Source organism: Centruroides sculpturatus, unplaced genomic scaffold (assembly GCF_000671375.1).
Source record: "Centruroides sculpturatus isolate CEXI.00-Female unplaced genomic scaffold, Cexi_2.0 scaffold187, whole genome shotgun sequence".
In the NCBI taxonomy this organism is placed as follows: Eukaryota; Metazoa; Arthropoda; class Arachnida; order Scorpiones; family Buthidae; genus Centruroides; species Centruroides sculpturatus.
In genome coordinates this window covers 592,424-611,685 of record NW_019385662.1, presented here as the reverse complement: position 1 = coordinate 611,685, position 19,262 = coordinate 592,424, and the positions used below count along the sequence as shown (strand labels likewise).

Here is a 19,262-nt window from a genome sequence, read left to right as displayed (position 1 = left end):
ATAACTTTAGTGGTTTTTGTATCTTTGATCATTTCCATCACATTATTTATTCTAGTCTAATATTGAATTTATTCATTATATTTTTTTATGTATTCTCAAAATAGCAATGCTGATCTTGGTGTTTTACATTTTACTCTTGGTAACTTTTCAATTTCTTAAATTATTTCTTGTAACTCCAAATTTAAGTATGAAATAGTTATAACTGAAAGAGCATGCTATTAATTATTTTCTTCTTCAAACACAGAAAATTTCTTCAAACAACAAACTTTTTTAAAGACCATCTATTTGAATTTTTTCCATTGTTTACATTCAAACACATCTACATTAATTTGTGTTTTATATATATATATATATATATATATGTGTGTACTAGCTGTTACCCGTGACTTTGCTTGCAAGGATTTTGCAAGTAAACCCCATTCATATTCAGTATTTTAACAACCATAGTAATTGTTATATAACACCTACTGCTGAGAATGATGAGAATTGCTGAGAATCAAACAAACTGTTTTCAATTTGATCAATTTTCTGGAACGTTTACAATTGTTCTATAATAGAACCAATATGCAATAAGAAATTCGAATTTAAAACGGTTTGAACATTTGGTTAAAAAAATCTAAATATATAAAAATATTTATAACAATGTCTGAAATTTTATCAATTTAATACACCTAAGTACTCAATGAAAACTAAATGTAGTTGAAAATAAAAAAGCACATCTAAAATAGTACAGTAGAAACTGTTCTTCAGGTTAAGCCTTAATCCTCTCCCTCTTCCCCCACAGGGGAATTTCGAAAAATCCCTTCTTTGTGTGCATTTTCATGATGTACCCTAACTGTGTATCAAATTTCACCTCTTTAGATTCAATAGTTTGCTCTGGGCGACAATGAATCAGTCAATCACTCAGTCAGTCAGTCGGTCAGGACAAGTAATTTTATATATTTAGATGTGTGTATTCTTTAATATAATCATATTCTAAAAAAATAATATCAGCTAATTTTAAATACATTTGCCAGATATTAAAGATAAAAAAATGTATGTTTTTAGTTTTATTTTGTATTCTCTTGTAATAGATTTAACCACAATTTCCACTTTTTGTTTAGTGTTTACTAGTAAATCATCACTAAATAAACATCACTAGTAAACATTAGCAAATCTTAGATCATTTCAATCTCTTCTTCCATATTTACATTTTTGATTAAATATCTTTTATTGTAAATATATTTAGTAAATAAAAGAAAACATAATGCTAGAAACAGTATAGAAGCCAACTTTTTTTAGATTTAAATGTTTTTTTATGATCAAAATCTCATAATCAGACCCATGTAGATAAAAAATGGAACACAAATGTTATTAATGTGTTCTAATATTTTTGGAGCACTTAAATGATTGAACATTTCGTTGTTTGAAACGTTGAATAATTGTTTAAGAGTTTTATCATGTTCTATCATGTGATAGAAAGTTCAAAAATAAGCATGCAAGAACTTTGAATTTATCAAAGCTGAATCCAAGTTCAAAAAACAAATAAATACATCTTTAAGTAATTTTCCAGCACTGTTTCTTTTATTTGACAAATATTTATGACTTCCTTTCTTAGCCTTCTTCAGGTCTGTCAAGAATTCAAAACTTCACTGTTCTAAATTGAAATACTAGCAGGTGTAATGATGTATGTCTAATATATTTTAAAATTTAAAAGATGGAACAAATAGGATTCACAGACCATGTAATTTACAAATTCCAGAATTTATGAGATGGGTCCAATTGTGATGAAATATTTATAATAGTATTATATCTTCTTCATTAACTTATGGGCTTCTTGATAAATTTTTTTTTTTGGTTTTTCATAAAATAATTTCCACACTACTGATAACGATTCAGAATCTTTGTGATTTATGCAAGTTCCTTTTAAAGAGGCTTTATAAATCTCCATCATTTCTAAACTTCTTAGATGTTTCTCAATGCCAACTTGTTATATTAATTTTGCTTCATCCAGATTTCCAACTACTATACAGGCTCTGTGGTATAGATGGCCAGAATGGTACTTAGTTTGTTATGATTGATGTCATATTTGTGTTCTCTGATTCTACTTGATAATTATCTGATGATGACGACCACCATTTATGTTAACTTTCAGTCAATTCTCCCATCCATGACATGGATGGAATATATCTCTGGAGCTCTTTCGATGTTGTTATGACTTTGCCATTGTATAATAATTTGTATATTGTCATATTTCTGCAATAGCATACATTTGCATGTATGCATGAAGTGATTTATTCATAAATTGATTTTAGCTTGGAATTGAAATCCACTACTATATCTCTGGGTTATGAATGGTTTGAGGTAGAATTTCTGCTCTTTTCTGTTGTTTTTGAATCTATGTACCAGTACTATATTCTGAATCATTGATCTACAGTAATTGTGTGCAATTGCTATTTTCTCAATCTGTTTTTTTAAGCATGTATGACATATAGGAATGAATAACACATCCCAGATAGAGAGGATTGAAGTTAAATACACATATTGAAGTAAAAAACTGAAAAGTAAAAACTAAAAAATAACTAAAGATATAACATAGTAAACAACACACACATAATGATGATAAATGTGATAGACTAATAATATTTCATTAAATCAATTATCAAAAACCATGGGTCCAGATCTAATTTTTCATTCCCGAGAACTTTCCTCTCAGTAAGCCTGTCTTTGGACTTCACAGAAAAATGAACTTTGTTAAAGATACTGGATCTTGAGATTACAAATGAGTTGATTGGGAATTCATCAAAACATTACTACTCTACCATGTTCATCACCTTTATGAGTGTATTGTTTACTAAGTTATATCTGTAGTTATTTCAATCAAAAACTTCAGATTATGAGGCATTAAATAGAATGAAAAGAAATATTTTTAATCTTGCAAGTGCTTTCAACGTAAATATGTAAGTCGTCTTCAGGCAATTCAAAACCGAATAGAGAATCCGAACAGAACATTTAAATTTAAGCATTAACAATATTAACTGTTTTTGGAATATAACTATTACAAAAAAAATCATTTTTTTTTCTTTTGTAATACAGTAGAGCCTCGATTATCTGACTCAATTGGGGACTGGGGTTGGTCGGATAATTGAAAAGTCGGATAACCGAAAAGTATGAAAAAATCGATTATTAGTGTAGTATATTATTATATCCCATGTAATTAGTATATTAGTATATCGCTATTAACCTACTTAGCGTTGAATTTTCATCGATGCTAAGCCTAACAAAAATTTTTTTAAATAATAATCGTCGCTATTGTATCATTAAAAATTAGAAAATTAAGCCTCATTTAAATACTAGCTCCTTTTATGGTCGAATGAGCGTTGCCTGCTAAAACACGTAAAAATAATATTAAAGTAGCCAAGACATAGCCAAATGTTGTAGCGCCACATCACTAACGGACATTTGAAATTTGCCAACTAGGACAGTCAGTTAACCGAGGTGTCAGTTAATCGGGGGGTCGGATAATTGAGGCTCTACTGTAGTTATATTCCAAAAATGGTTAATATTAATTCCAAGATGATGTACATATTTACGTTGATAGCGCTTGCAAGATTAAAAATATTTCTTTTAATTCTATTTAACGCCTCATAATCTGAAGTTTTTGATTGAATTAACTGTTGGCATGACATCCAAGCAAAGTATTTAATACTCCTAACCATAGTTATTTCTTTTATTTTTTTACTTTTTCATTTTTTATTTTTGAGATTAATACATTAATCTCAAAAATAAAATAAGTTATGCTGTCATATTTTGTTTTGTGTTTTAAGAATCTTATTTCTGTATAAATTACAGTCTGTAATGAAAACTAAAACTTTATTTATTCTCCAGTAAATGGAAGATTATTTAACATTTTTGTGAGACTTAGCAACAAATTTCATGTAGAAGTTTTAATTTTTAAAAATTTCTAAAACAAAGTCTAAAAAAAAAAAAGACAACTTTCCAAATCGGTTTGAAAATTAAGTAGAAATTATTAGTTAGTTTAGGATTTTGAGAGTGAAAGCTAAGTAGCTTCAAAAGTTCTTAATTAGCCAACAATTCTTGATTTCTTAATAACATTTTGTTTCCTAATTATGAAAATTATTTGTATGAACATGATATTCAGATATTAATGTATAGAACAATATATATACAGAACTTCCAAAAAATTACAATAATGTAAAATGATAGCATTTTATATTAATTATTATCTGAGAACAATGTAATGCACATTAAAATATTGGAAAACTGTCCAAGTTTTACATTTTCTCATTAAAATTTCTCAATGCATGCACCTTGTGTCACATGGCACACATTCAATCAATACCCAAATTTTTCCTACACTCACTATAGCATATCCACTGTCACTCTTCCCACAGCAGCCACAATTCTACAGCTCATGTAGATTACTCGTGTTGCATAATGATGAGCAACTTCATCTAAACGAACTGCAGAACACAAAATGCTTTCTCAGTTGCAAAGTCAGCATTTTCTTTTATGACACTTCCTACAGGTAGTAGACAAAGTGCTTGAATGTAGATAGGAGATGAAACTCAGATGGTTACTCTATCAATTGGTGTATGTCACATACTTCTCAGGTAATAATTAACCTAATTACAGTATTTTAAAACAGTATCATTCATTTTGGAAAATCCTGTATAATTGGCAATATTAAGTTTAAAAGTATTTAAACTTAATGTTGTCTTCATTTCATCTCTTTTAATACTAAAAAGACAGTTTTTTACTCCTATTGATTTATTTTGGTATGTGTGTATTAATTAACACACATACCAAAGTAATATCAATATTACAATGGATATATAAAATATTTCAACTTAAACTTACCTGTGGACATGAAATATGGAATCCTAAATTTACCGGATAAGACACGTGTTCTCAAACTCTGTAAAGTGCTACCATCAAAAGGTAACGCTCCACATACTAGAACATATAATACCACTCCTAGACTCTGTAAAAAAGTGTATAATGTAATATAATAATTAAATTATATATAAGATTTAATATGTATCATAAGTAATCATTTTAAATATTAAAAAAACTTATTATTCAATTTTCTGTTTGTAAACTTTCATTATTTCCTTAGAATAAACATTTAATTATATTCCAAGATTCATTTCTTGATTTATTTTTCTATTATCATCATTTCTAACAAAAACTAACAACTAATAAAAATCTTTGAATTAACAACTGAAATGATAAGGTTTGATTTTATAAATAATATAATTTTCATATGGGTAAATTCTAAAAATTGTAGCTTACTATTAAATTTTTATCAGAATTGATGGTTACAATATAATGATAAAAAAACGAATTCTGTAGTTACATGTATAAATGAATTGTTGAAAAACATGGTAATATTATTTCTAGATGAGAATAAAGTTTTATAACCCAATATACAATAGAGACTAACATCAATGCAGTAAGTTTGATTTTCATTATAATTTTAAATTCTAAACTATTACTGTGAAAGTTATAGTGAAAATTAACAGATAAGCATCATAAATTCTAGTAAGAATAATTCTTCTTTACAACTCCTTATAACAAATTTAACATTTGTAAAAATATTTCTTAAATTAATAAAGTTTATACAATATTCATTACGTTATCCTTCAAAGAGAACCCATTTTGATGGACAGTGTTCTTGAAAACATTTATCCATTCATTCTCTATGATATTTTTTATATTTTAATGATTATTTTAGACTTGTATATGAATAATTCCATTTTTAAAAATTTGTTCACTGAAACTTCAGTTATTTTGTAATAAATGCAAAACATAACATCAAAATACTTCTATTAGTATGGAAATAGATAATTATTTTATTCTTTCTCTCCTCAGTCATACAAAATTACCTCATCTGTGCAATAAATCTTGTAAGTAAAATACTTTAAAATTTTTTAATATACAGCAGCTTATGCAGTTTAAAACATTTTTTTTCTATTATAGACTATTGACCTTTAACTCAACTGATTTACAGAATAGTAAATATTTTTATTTTTATGTATCTGTAAGACAAAAATATTATATATATGTATGTATATATGTATGTATGCATGTATGTATGCATGTATGTATGTATGTATGCAGAGACATAACTAGCCATTCCTGTGCCCTGTGCAAGAATTTGCATTTAGGCCCCTTAGATTATCATCTAAGGGGCCTAAATGCATTGTAGCCTAGATTCAAGTAGCCTGCATTGTGACAGCTAGATGAGGAAAGAACCCAATTTATCCAGACAAGAACCAGATCATTTGTGCAAATTTTAGATTATGACGATCATTTTCCATCCAGATTCAAACCAAGGTCTCTGAGAATAGTAATGTGTATCTATCTCAGCTATCTGGTCATTTGTGTACCTTTTCTCCAGATATATTAATTTGTTTACATGTTAAATTGTTTGAATTACACAATTTGTAATAATTCTGTAAACACGAAGAAATGCTTTTGTAATATTGTGTCAAATTCATAAATTAACTACTAAACTTTAGTGAAGAAATCCTGACATTTTTATTTGAAATAGGTTCTACATTCTGTACATCTCATATCTGTAATACAAACAAGTTAATTTATTAGAATGTTCTTTTCTCAGTGCACCGAATGTCATATTAATTTACAATAGTTTAACAGGTGTTTGTACAGAGTGATCCATGAACAATGCAACCTGCACTCCAAACATCTGCAAAAATGAAGTCATTTGAACATATATTGTGATGTATTTTTCAGATTTCTCAGGTTGTTTTTTTCTATAAGTGAGTTGCATAACTTATGGATCACCCCAAATAAGAGAATAATTACTATACTACGAAATAACATAATAAATTTTTTTAAAAATATACCCATATATCAGCTTTTGGTCCATCATATTCTCTCCCCTCAAATAATTCAGGTGCAGCATAAGGAGGACTTCCACACCATGTAGATAAGAGTATTCCAGATTCAAAATGATTACTAAAACCAAAATCTGTAGAAAATATAAAAGAATAAAATATTTTATAAAAGAAAAACTTAAAAATAATCTCTTTAAATGTAACTATAATTGAAAATCACATAATATAGATGAATTTGACAGCATTGTAAGTGACTGAATATCAAATATGATTAAATTAGTCGGTAAATTAATTAGAATATATACCACTCAATAAAACTTCATCTTTATAAATTAAATAATTTATCAACATGTTATAACTATACTGTAAAAATAATCAGTAAAAATTTTTTTGGAACATTTTTAATTATTACAAACTATTTCACAGTAAAAAATAAACTTCTTGTTAAGGAATCCAAAAATAAGAATTTATTACAAACTTAATTTAGCCAACTTTAGTTAATTGCACTCAACTAGAGCAAAAATCATCTCTATTGCCAATCAAATCAAATATTATTATTGAGCTCCACTTGTCACTTGTCAGTGGTTCAGTTGTAAATTCAATTTGTATGAACTGAATTTTACAACTGAACCACTGACTAGTGACTGAAGCACTAACATAGTCCACTGAAGTACAATTGAACCACCAAAATATTAATATAGACTATTTTATTAGATCATCAATACTTAGTAGTGTTTGTAACACTTTTTTGAATTAAAAAGACCTAAAAATTGTGAATAACTAAGAAATATATTTGTTATTTCCTATAAGCATATTTATTCTAAATATTTTAATTTTTACACATAAAGATAGATTTTTCTAATCAACCACATTAACCAGAGCATTTAGTAATTTTTGTACATAGTTTTTCACTCCAAACCAATAACTGATAATTTTATTTTCTAATTTTTTATTAAAAACTAAAATTACTTCATTTTTATCGCTGTCATTGTAATGATTTTAGATCTGATCTTTTCTTTCCAATGTTTTATTTAATACTGCATGTAATAATAAACAAATTTCTTTCAGATGATTCAGCTACTTAATAATTGATATATATATATAATAAGTGATATTTTATTATCTATTGTATATTAATTGATATATATATCAATTATTAAGTAGCTGAATCATCTGAATAATATATACAGTCGACCCCCCCTATAACACTGTTGATAATTCCGTTTTATATGAATTCCATGTTATACGAGTCACTTAGATTTTACAAATACGTGTGCTGGGCTGTGAACAGCACGTGTATTTGTAAAATCTAAGTGACTCGTATAACATGGAATTCATATAAAACGGAATTATCAACAGTGTTATAGGGGGGGTCGACTTGTATATTAAATTTTAAAAAATGTTTGACATAACAGTTTTGTTAGAAAAGAGAATTTGAATAGCTATTTTTTGACTGATTTTTTAAAATTAAATACAAAGGCTGTTTCTTTTTCAATCTCCGATGGTCCATAAAACAAAGACAAGCATAAATAACAAAATGAATTTATTACCAAAAGTCAGGTACAGACATGGTTACTTTTTGACATAATCACTGTGAAGATTGAGCCATTTGTCTATCTGTGGACGAGCTTTGAAATCCCCTCTACATAGAATGTTGCCACCAATGACTTGAGATGGCCTTAACAACATTGTTTTCAAGATCGTCATTAGTCACAAACCTCTGCCCTCCTAGCCACATTTTCAGTTCAGGAAAGAGACGGAAGTCTTCACACATTAAAAAGTTCCAAGCTAAGTAGAAGTCTTCACCACCTTTAAACACCCAGCATATAGCCTCGATTTAGTGCCAAGCGATTTCCAGCTCTTTCCTGAACTGAAAACATGGCTAGGAGGGCAGAGGTTCGAGACTAATGATGATCTTCAATACAACATCATTAAGGCTATCTCAAGTCATTGGCAGCAACATTCTATGAAGAGGGGATTTCAAAGCTCGTCCACAGATAGACAAATGGCTCAATATTCACAGTGATTATGCCAAAAAGTAACCATGTCTGTACCTGACTTTTGGTAATAAATTCATTTTGTTATTTATGCTTGTCTTTGTTTTATGGACCATCGGAGAGTGAAAAAGAAACAGCCCTCATATATTTAAATCAATTAAAATTATTAAGCTTCAACAAACAATCATGCCTCAGTTGAAACTTCACTGGCTCTGTGCAACACTATTTAAAATCATTTAATATATCCAATTCAAATTGATTTTCTTGAAGCGAAAGCTTTTAAAAATTGTAGCGTGTGCTCATCATCAAGAGTTAGAAGAAATAAAAATCCGCACTATTAATCCATGAGGTCACTTGAGATTGTTCCTTATTCATCTTCATTTTAATATCAAATATCCTTCCTATTGTCAACTCTTCATTCTCTTGATCCAGATTTGAGATTTAGAATCACATGCTGTGGGTAGGATTAGACAATAGCATCATCCTTAACTAGATTACTTACTATCTTGTAACTTAATTTCAATGATCTGACAAGAACTGGTTTGTTGGGTGAAGGCTAGCCATTATACCATATCATGTAATGTTCAAAATATCAGTCTTTAAATTTAAATTTCAAACTGAGAAGAAAGAATTCTAACTTCCACATGTAACATAATTATTATTCTTTAAAATTTTTAAACTTTATATAATATTATAAATATATACTATAATAAACATATCAAAAACTTAAATCTAGTTAATTCAAAAGATCTGAAGCTGAGAGGAGATTTAACAATGTATATCTATTATTAAATATAAGACATCTTTATCCAAAAACTTAATTATAACTTTTAATTAAATATAAAATATTAATGAAATTCTAAATATATAAATATTCAGATTTTTCTGTCAATAAATTAAAGTTTAAGAAGTCAACAGAACTATGGTTTTAAATTCTAAATGTTTATATTCATTGATTTTTCTTTAAATAAAAAACAATATTGTTTACATAAGTTATAATCATGAAAATATATGTTGTTTATAATTAAATTAAATGAAAGAACATCTAAACATTAAATCAATAAGTGATACAGGTTGATCACCATTAATCCAGCATCATTGAGACATGTAGGGTGCCAGATAAAAAATTTTGCTGGATTTCTGATGGTTAGGTTTTAGTTTAGTTTAGTTAGTTAAGTCATGGCAATGCAACACTTGAGGACAATCTGCCTAAGGGGATGCCTTCTGGGAGGTCTTATTAAGGGTAACTGGCCCCTATTTAGGTGTTACAGATGTGGAGAAACCCAGAAAACTCCACGTAGCCAGCCTGTCCTGATGAGGTATGAAGCCATGACCGAACTCCCAGTGTTCAGGAAACGGAACTGCTTGGCCACTGGTTGACTCTGATGGTTAGGTTAGAACAAATTTAGCCCAACAGCAAACCAACTCATCCTATTTTTAAAATACTCTGTAAATCAGTACAAGTTGGTTAATAAAAAAAAACAAACATTAAATGAAAATTCTTGTCAAATTATCATATATCTGGCATCATTGAACACTCCAAAACATAACAAATCTTTGGTGTGACAACTGGACAAGTTGAAATAATGCTAGCTGAAATTAGTGCCACATTAGTGATGGTTGACCTTATTTTCATCAATTAGCTATGTATATTTGTTTCAAAATATTTAATGATTAAATTGATTTGATTTGTTCATAAATTCAGTAATGATTACATATTATTAATAATTAATTTTTATACAATAAAATGAAATTTATAAAAAAAACAAAACTAAATTACCTGCAATCTTAATATTCATTTCAGAATCCAAGAGAAGATTTTCAGCTTTTAAATCTCGATGAACAACACAACGTTTATGACAATAACTTACAGCAGCCACAATTTGTTTAAATTTTTCTCGAGCTTCTGGTTCCATCATTCTTCCATTTGCAACTAAATGATCTAAGAAATGGTTTATTAGCATTTTTGTATAATAATAAATGTAAATATTCATATATTTACTATTTTTATCTAAAGTTTTCTTAAATTATTAAGTATTTAAATTTTCTCTTTCTTTCTTTGTTTTTGAAATAAAGTGTTATTTGATTATCTAGCTATATTACCTAAAAACCTCATTAGCTTAAGACTTACATACAGCCAATGTATAAACACATGAATGTAATAATTTTATAAAATATAGAATTACAGTAGAGTGTCGTTTATCCGAATCAATTGGGGACTGGGGTGGTTCGGATAACGAATCATGTACGAAAAAATATATTAATTTATCCCATGTTGAAATTTCTCTGTTGCGTGTCACTTCGCGTTGAATTTTTGTCGATGTTAAGCCTAACGAAAACTATTGTATCGTTAAAAATTATTTTTTTATTTTGTACAAACAAAATTAATTTATTGAAAAATATAAAAACAATAAAAAATTATACTTCAGATGTTAATTTAGTATCAAAAACGTAAAATATTTGAGTAGCCTGAGAAATAGCCGAAGATTGCAGCGCCACAGCACTAGCAAAAATTTAAATTTGCCGACTGGAATGCTTTCGGATAATGGACGTTTCGGATAACCAGCTTTCGGATAAACGACGCTCTACTGTACTGTATTGTTTCAAATACAGTACATTTTTTTCAATACAGTAAATGCTCTTCCCTATAATGCAAACTCATATAATGTGATGAAAAAACTGTGACTAGTACTCATAGAAAATTCTAATTTTCTCATACATAGGTATATGTTTTCTTCTTCAACTTCTAGGCCTGTGTTTAAAATTATCTGATAATACATGTCTCGATAATGAGATTTCCTATAACATGGAAGGATATCCCCCAAGTTGTATGGGACCCTGCTGTATTTCTACTTCTCTAAGTAAAGAGTTTTGCAGGTTCTTTCAAACCTGCTTATAATACAACCCTTATATGTAGATTACTGCAATATCTTGCCAATAGAGTTCTATTTTACTCTGTTCACACAATATCAAAGTGATATTTCTTTATGAAATTTTTAGGCAAGAAAAAATAATGGACTCAGATTGCTGAAAAATGAGACTCAACATCCTGGCACCCAAATGAGGAAATCAGAAAGTCATTTGATCCAAATTCAAACACAGTTCTGAAATATGCTCAGAATCACAATAATTGAAACACAACATGGAAATTTCAAACAACAGAAGAAAATGTGAGGACATAACTAAGAATTAATGCAACAGTTAATTCTAGTTTGAATGTACCCATTGCATTAACTCATTAATCTTAATATACTTTAAATTGATTCTGTATTCTAATTTTTCATTTGAAACCATGTTACTCTTTGAAGACCATTGAAAATAGCAGGAAACATTTGTGGTAAATAAATTATATGCTGATTTTAAGAGTATTTGCATTATATTATTGTATTGTCAGTTGGTTTTTCTTATAATGTTTTTGTTTCATTTATAACAATGGAATATATAAACAATCAATATTTCAATTAAAGCCAAATGATCTCCCAGAAATTTTAATTAAATATTAAAACTTAATTTATTCAGGGCCCACTCTAGGGGCAACCAACCCAGACATTCATCCGGGGCACCAAAGTTTAGGGGTGCCATTTTGGCATAAGTGCGAAAAATTATTGATGTGTTAAATACTCAATTAATAGAAAATTTCATGTATTGATTTTTTTGTTCTCTAAAAATTGCATATTGTATTTATACTGTATTGTTTATGTCTAAAAAGTAAAAATATTTACACTATTATTGAAAAATTAATGCAGAATTTGTAAAGGATGATGCTTGAACTTGTTTGAACATGCATATACTTCTCTGAACAGAATAGTATTAGCACATGAGTGAAGTACTGCTTCAGATTGTGTTTGAACATGCATAGACTCGCTTATACTTACCTCTACTTATAAAAGAGCGGTTTCATTATACAGGGATGCACAACCTTTTCTGAAGAAGGGCCAAATTAGGATTAAGTTTACTGACTGGGGGCCGGACCTCCAAGTGATTAATGCGATGGCTGAGATTGGATGCTAGCGGCAATCTTCTTGATGTCTGGCGTAATGGCAGATGTTGAAACAACCAGCAGATTTTCCAAATTTTCGTTGGTTAACCTGTTCTGTGTTTTGCACTTGTTTAAATTCATAAGCGAAAACACTTGTTCGCATACATACCATGTTTCCCCGAAAATAAGACCTAGCAGAGGTTTTGCTGAATTGCTAAATATAAGGCCTCCCCCGAAAGTAAGACCTAGTAAAGTTGTTTTTTTTACTCCTAACGGTCATCGACAGCAGGTTGAAAGTGGCCGTTGGCTTTTTGAAAGTACAGCCACTGATTGGTCAGCAGACAACACGCCACACGGCATGATTTGCATAAGACTATGGCTTGGAATCACAGATTTGCATAATGTTATGGCTGGTGATCACTAATTGGTCGGCCGGGAATCACGCCACATCATATTTGCATAGTGTTATGGTTCAGTAAGCAGTAATTGGTCATCGAGCCCGATGTAGACGCTATAAAAAGGTTAAGTTGAAGCAAGAGTGGGAAGTCCACTCCAACGGAACTTTGTAAGTTCACTTCGGTTTTATTTAAGTTCAGTTCAACATGACCGGATATACGTCACTCTCGTCTAAGTTCGACTTGGGAATTTTTTTGTTCAATAGTAAATGTGAATTCTTCATGGAAAAATAAGACATCCCCTGAAAATAAGACCTAGTGCATCTTTCAGAGCAAAAATTAATATAAGATAGTGTTTTATTTTCGGGGAAACACGGAAGGTACTGCCAAACATGCTTGCACAAAATCGAGCATTGTCTTTCAGTTTTGGAAATGATGTATCAGGCAGTTCTTTGTAGAATGTGAGGAGATTAGAATTTTTAAACTGTGATTTCAATTCATCACTGCACTGGATGTTTATCAACTCAAGTTGGACATCTGGAGGGGTATCTTCCACTTTCACATCAAATGGAGTTGAAAAAAGTTGCAGGTAGATCTTGTATTTCTGGAATTCACCAAACCTCTCATTGAATGATGTAAGGAGGGTGTTAACTTGGTCAGAGTAATCCATCTTCATATGTGGGTATTTCTCTTTCATGGCCTTGCAATGTGGAAAGTGTGTAAAGTTCTCTGATTGCATGTGAGACTTGAAAAGTGATAGTTTGGTCATAAATGCATTGATGTTACTTGTCAACTGAGAAACAAGTTGCATCTTTTCCTGCAATCTCAAATTAAGGTCGTTTAGATAAGAAGTAATGTCAGCAAGGAAAGCTAAATCACACTGCCATCTTTGTTCCTCCAAATTCCTTGTAGTGTTCCCCCGTTATTAGAGGAAAGTGATAATAGGCCCCAATAGCTCCACAAATCTCTTGAGGACTGCTGCCTTGCTCAGCCAACAAACTTCAGTATACGTGGGCAGGTCAGCATAATCAGCATCTATTTCTTCAAGAAATGATGTGAAGAGTCGATGGTTGAGTCCATGACGGCGGATTAAGTTCACAGTATCATAGACATCTTTCAGCAGACGTTCAAATCCCAGCTTCTTTGCACAAAGTTGCTGTTGGTGAATTATGCAATGATACTGGACTAACTCCTTTTGCCTGTCCCCAAGGTGGTTTTTCAGCAAGGTGACCATGCCATTCTCACATCCAACCATAGATGGTGCTCCACCGATGGAGCACCATCTATGGTATGTGGCCTGCGGGCCGCAGGTTGTGCACCCCTGCATTATACAATAGCATTATTCTTGATATTACGTTGGTAGTGATAACAAGTGAAAGTTCATAAAATTTATTTAAGTGCAATTTCTTAATTTTTAAAGGTACATCTATAATTAAGCTGTTGTCTAGTTTGATAGATACTAGTTTATCATAAATCGATTATCAAACCGAAACAATGAAAGCATTTTTAAATAAAATAAATATTTAATTTATCCAAAAAGGTTATTTATTAAATCAATAAAATATTGTATTAAATTTGAATGTATTCTATAGGTATAATTATTTATAGTTTTGTTTTATGAAAATAATTATTTGAATCAATAATATAAGACATTTATTAAGTTCATTGCTTTGATAAAACATGTTTTATAATAATATATTTGAATAATTGAAATGAATAAAATCTCAAAATCAAGAATTATAAAATTGTTTTTAATGACTATTTATGATTTGCTGAAATATTTGTTATTATAAAATACATATATATAAACACTAGACTTTCTTTACATTCACAAGATACGAAAAATATTATGTGTAAGCCATAAATATTTTTTATGTCCATTGACAGAATATAATTTTGTAGTTATGTTAATTACGTTTTTAGCTTACTTACAACAAGGATAAATCATTATTTTTTTAAATATTATTTTATAGTTTACATTGTTTAATTTGAGTTATGTGCGTGCCTCTTCCAGAATGTCTAACAGTCAAAGAAAACTGTCTGGTTACCAGTACAAAAAAAGAAGGCTGGAAAAGGAAGCCAAAAGGCAAAATCAACCTGGCGCATTAAAAAATTATATCCAGAGTTGTACCAAAACAAATGATGACTCTGAAAATCCAACATCAAGCTCGGTTATAAAAGAAAATATAAAAGAGGATGATGATGACAAACAAATGGACAAAGTTTCTAAATCAATTGGAACTGACAACACACTGACTCTATCATCACCAGATGAAAGCATTGAAAAAATTGACAACAACGTGACTCCCACAGAAAGCGTTCTACAAACTTTGACTACAGATCCAGCATTGTGGCCAAGAATTTTAGGAGAAGTTGAAAGAAGTTTTTAGTATGACAAGGTCCACCTAAACCATTGCGTAATTACAAAGAAAGGCCAATTTTAGTGCTCAAACGTCAATACGAAGACTAGGCAAGCGTATCATAGTATAGTAGGAAAGCTCTCATCGAGATTAATAATAAAATTTACTGCAACAAGATCATCACAAGGGGCTACCCACAGTGCTCAAACTCTGGGCCACTGCTGCGGATTATAATGTACAACAGCATCTTTAACATCGAAAATATTTTCCCTCCAGATTATAAAATTAAAATACAAGGTTATGCTGATGATACCACCATCCTAATATCTCATCCAAGTCAAGAAATCCTACAAACTCGTCTAAACGAAATCATGCAGAATGTCACCAATTGGAGCCAGAACAATAAATTAAAAATAAACTATGACAAATGCCAAAGTATCGCTTTCCCCAAAGGTAATCCATTTCAAAAGCGCCTCATCATAAAACTTAACAATAGAAATATAAAGAACATCAATAGCATCAACTACCTAGGCATCACAATGGATAACAAACTCTTATGAAAAGAGCATGTTTACAATACATATGATAAAGCGAGTAAAATCATGCACTCTCTATTTTACATTTGCAGGAACAAATTGGGTTTTGACCCAAAGGCTTGCAGAACAATATATACTGCAGTGGTAGAACCAATACTCACATATGGCTGTGAGGTCTGGGGCCACCACGTCAACCGGGTTCACATAAAACGGAAACTTCTTTCTATTCAAAGGCTGGCTGCCATAACAATTGCAAAATTGTACAAGACAGTATCTACTGATGTGCTGTTTGTTATTGCCAACTTGCTTCCAGTGGATCTCCTCATAAGGGAAAAGTACATAAAATATAACTTATACAAACTTCTTAACAACCTCCAGGGAAACTTTTAACAAGATCATCACAAACTTCAACTCGAGTCATTTGGAGGAATTCACAAATTATGTCATTACTCATGGCAAGGATCACATACACCCTCCAGCCTTATGGCACCCTGCAGCAACACTATGTCAAAATTTTTTCCAGGCAATACCAACGATCATGCTAAAATCAATATGTACACTGACAGGTCAAAGTCTGAGGCAGGTGTTGGCAATTCGATGGTCAGTTACTCAAAAAATGGGATCTGCAATTACCAAAGTTATTTTTGCCTTGCCAACCACTGCTTTGTTAATCAAGCAGAGTCCTTTGCTATTCAAAGAGCCCTCCAATACATTCAAAAGAACAATAGCTATCCAGATTACAAAAACATAAATATATTTAACGACAGTAGCAGAGTGGCTATCCATCAAATCAAATCACAGAATTTAGGCCTCCCAATAATTAACAATATCATCGGAATTCTCCAAAGGCTTCCTCTGAACACAAGAATCAAGTTCCATTGGGTGAAGGGACATAGTGACAACCTGGAAAATGACAAAGCAGACATTTTAGCCAAAAAGGCTATTGTGGACCTATCTAATAACAGTTACACAAGAATTCCTCCCGGTTGGATTGCTCATGAACTAAGGAATTACAGCTGGCTCAGCTGGGAAAACGGTGGAATGACAGGGCATCTCACACATGAATTTATTCCAAGTGCTACTGACAGAAGAGACTACAATCATCTTCACCCCTCTTTCTTGCTAACTCAAATCCTAACAGGTCATGGGAATTTTGCTTCCTATCTCAAATGGTTCTTCAATAAAGGCAAGGATGGCTCATGCCAGTGTTCAAGCAGTGAAAGCAAAGATCATCTTCTTGTGCCCTCATCTCTCCTCACCAAGAATAGTCCTTATTGATAGTGTAATTAATGAAGGCTACCATTGGCCATGCAAACCAAGTGATTTTATCAAAAACAAAACTATCTATGGTGCCTTACAGAAATTCATAAACCACACCCATCTGGTCTGTTAAGAATATACTTCTACATTATTAAATCCACTTTATTTCTGGGCACTCTTCCTGTACCCAATGGAGACAGAGCACACAGCGCCATGGCTACATTACTTTAATGTGTTAAAAACTTTTTCTGCTATTTCAGTTGATGCTTCAGTATGAACCTAACTGTTAACTCTCATCTGCTAAATTCAATGCTTTCATGCCTTCGCACTGTATTTATATTTTATTGTAATCCCTAGTACGGAATTACTATTTTGTAATATTTTTCCTAGTTATTAATTTTCTGTCATACCAATTCTGTACTTCTTGGTAAAAATCCTTACTCATCCACTAAGTTGGTGGACTTTACTTGCATTCTTCTATAATCCCTAGTAAGGGTATGCATTGTCAGTTATCTTATACTACTGTATTTCCTTGTATATTATCGTGTGTCGATAAATCACCCAGGCATATCATGGATCCCACTTCCTCTTCCCATGCTTTCTACTATCTCCTCACTTTCCTATCACTATCCCTTCATCACTCTTCCCCCTTCACCCTACTCCCCATTTCTATTTACTACCTTTCCTTCCTTTTACTGGCTAAACCTATGAGTACAGTCTAAATCTTTCCTATTCCTATTCAAGTAATTTTGAAACCAAGCACAAGTTATCCTCAATTAAAATGAAGAATAATAGCAAAGGTTAATGAATTTAACAAGGTCTATTTCAAAACACTTTTTGACAAACTCAGAGGAATAATTGATCAGAGTTCATATTTTTCTTTTCTGAACAAGGGGCTAAAGTAGCTAGATCGCACACTTTTTAATTGAACTAACTATTTTGGAAGGGTAAAATTGAAGTGCAAATGCTGTCAAATATATGTAGATGTAGAATTTTATCACTCGCTTTCTCCTCTTATTAAATATTTGTTAAAAATTAATTTTTTTATACAAATAAATATTAAAAATACTAACTACAAAAGCGGGTTTTTTCAAGCTCCAATGGTCCATAAAACAAAGACAAGTGTAAATAACAAAATGAATTTATTACCAACAGTTAGGTACAAGCATTGTTATTTTTCAACATATTCACTGTGAAGATTGAGGCATTTGTCATATCTGTAGATGAGCTTTTCCATCCTCTTGTCATAGAATGTTGCTGCCAGTGAATTGAGATGGCCTTAACAACATTGTTTTGAAGATTGTCATTAATTCATTAGTCTCAAACCACTGCCCTGCTAGCCATGTTTTCAGTTCAGGAAAGAGGTGGAAGTCTTCAACACCTTTAAACACCCAGCGTATAGCCCCGATTTAGCGCCGAGCGACTTCCACCTCTTTCCTGAACAGGAAAAGTGGCAAGGAGGGCAGAGGTTCAAGACTAATGACGATCTTCAAAACAATGTTAGGGTACATTTTGAGTCATTGGCAGCAGCATTCTATGACAAGGGAATGGTAAAGCTCATCCAGATATGACAAATGCCTCAATCTTCACGGTGATTATGTCGAAAAGTAACCATGTCTGTACCTAACTTTTGGTAATAAATTCATTTTGTTATTTACACTTGTCTTTATTTTTTTATGGACCATTGGAGATTGAAAAAAGCCTACGTATAAAAGTATTTGGTTAAATGCCCAGAGCTCTTTTTAGAGTTCAGAGTACGATACCTCCTATGAGCGCCTCTGCCCCCCCATAAAGTGACTTGGTATTTAATTTTGCCAGAGTTGGAAGTCAGAGTCGGCCTACCAAAATTATCAGGAGTTGGAGTCAAGTGTT

General features: G+C 31.0%; 1 protein-coding gene across 4 annotated transcripts in view; it reads right to left on the bottom strand.

Moving 5' to 3' along the window:
• LOC111640982 (serine/threonine-protein kinase SIK3-like) overlaps window positions 1-19,262 on the bottom strand; it is a 143,355-nt gene that overhangs the window by 23,829 nt on the left and 100,264 nt on the right. For all 4 annotated transcript variants that reach the window (XM_023387080.1, XM_023387077.1, XM_023387078.1 and 1 more), the window contains exons 4-6: window positions 10,641-10,802; window positions 6,873-6,997; window positions 4,861-4,984 (exon numbers count right to left, since the gene is read on the bottom strand). In XM_023387080.1, coding sequence (XP_023242848.1) covers window positions 4,861-4,984; window positions 6,873-6,997; window positions 10,641-10,802 — 411 coding nt within the window. The remainder of the gene's footprint in view (window positions 1-4,860; window positions 4,985-6,872; window positions 6,998-10,640; window positions 10,803-19,262) is intronic.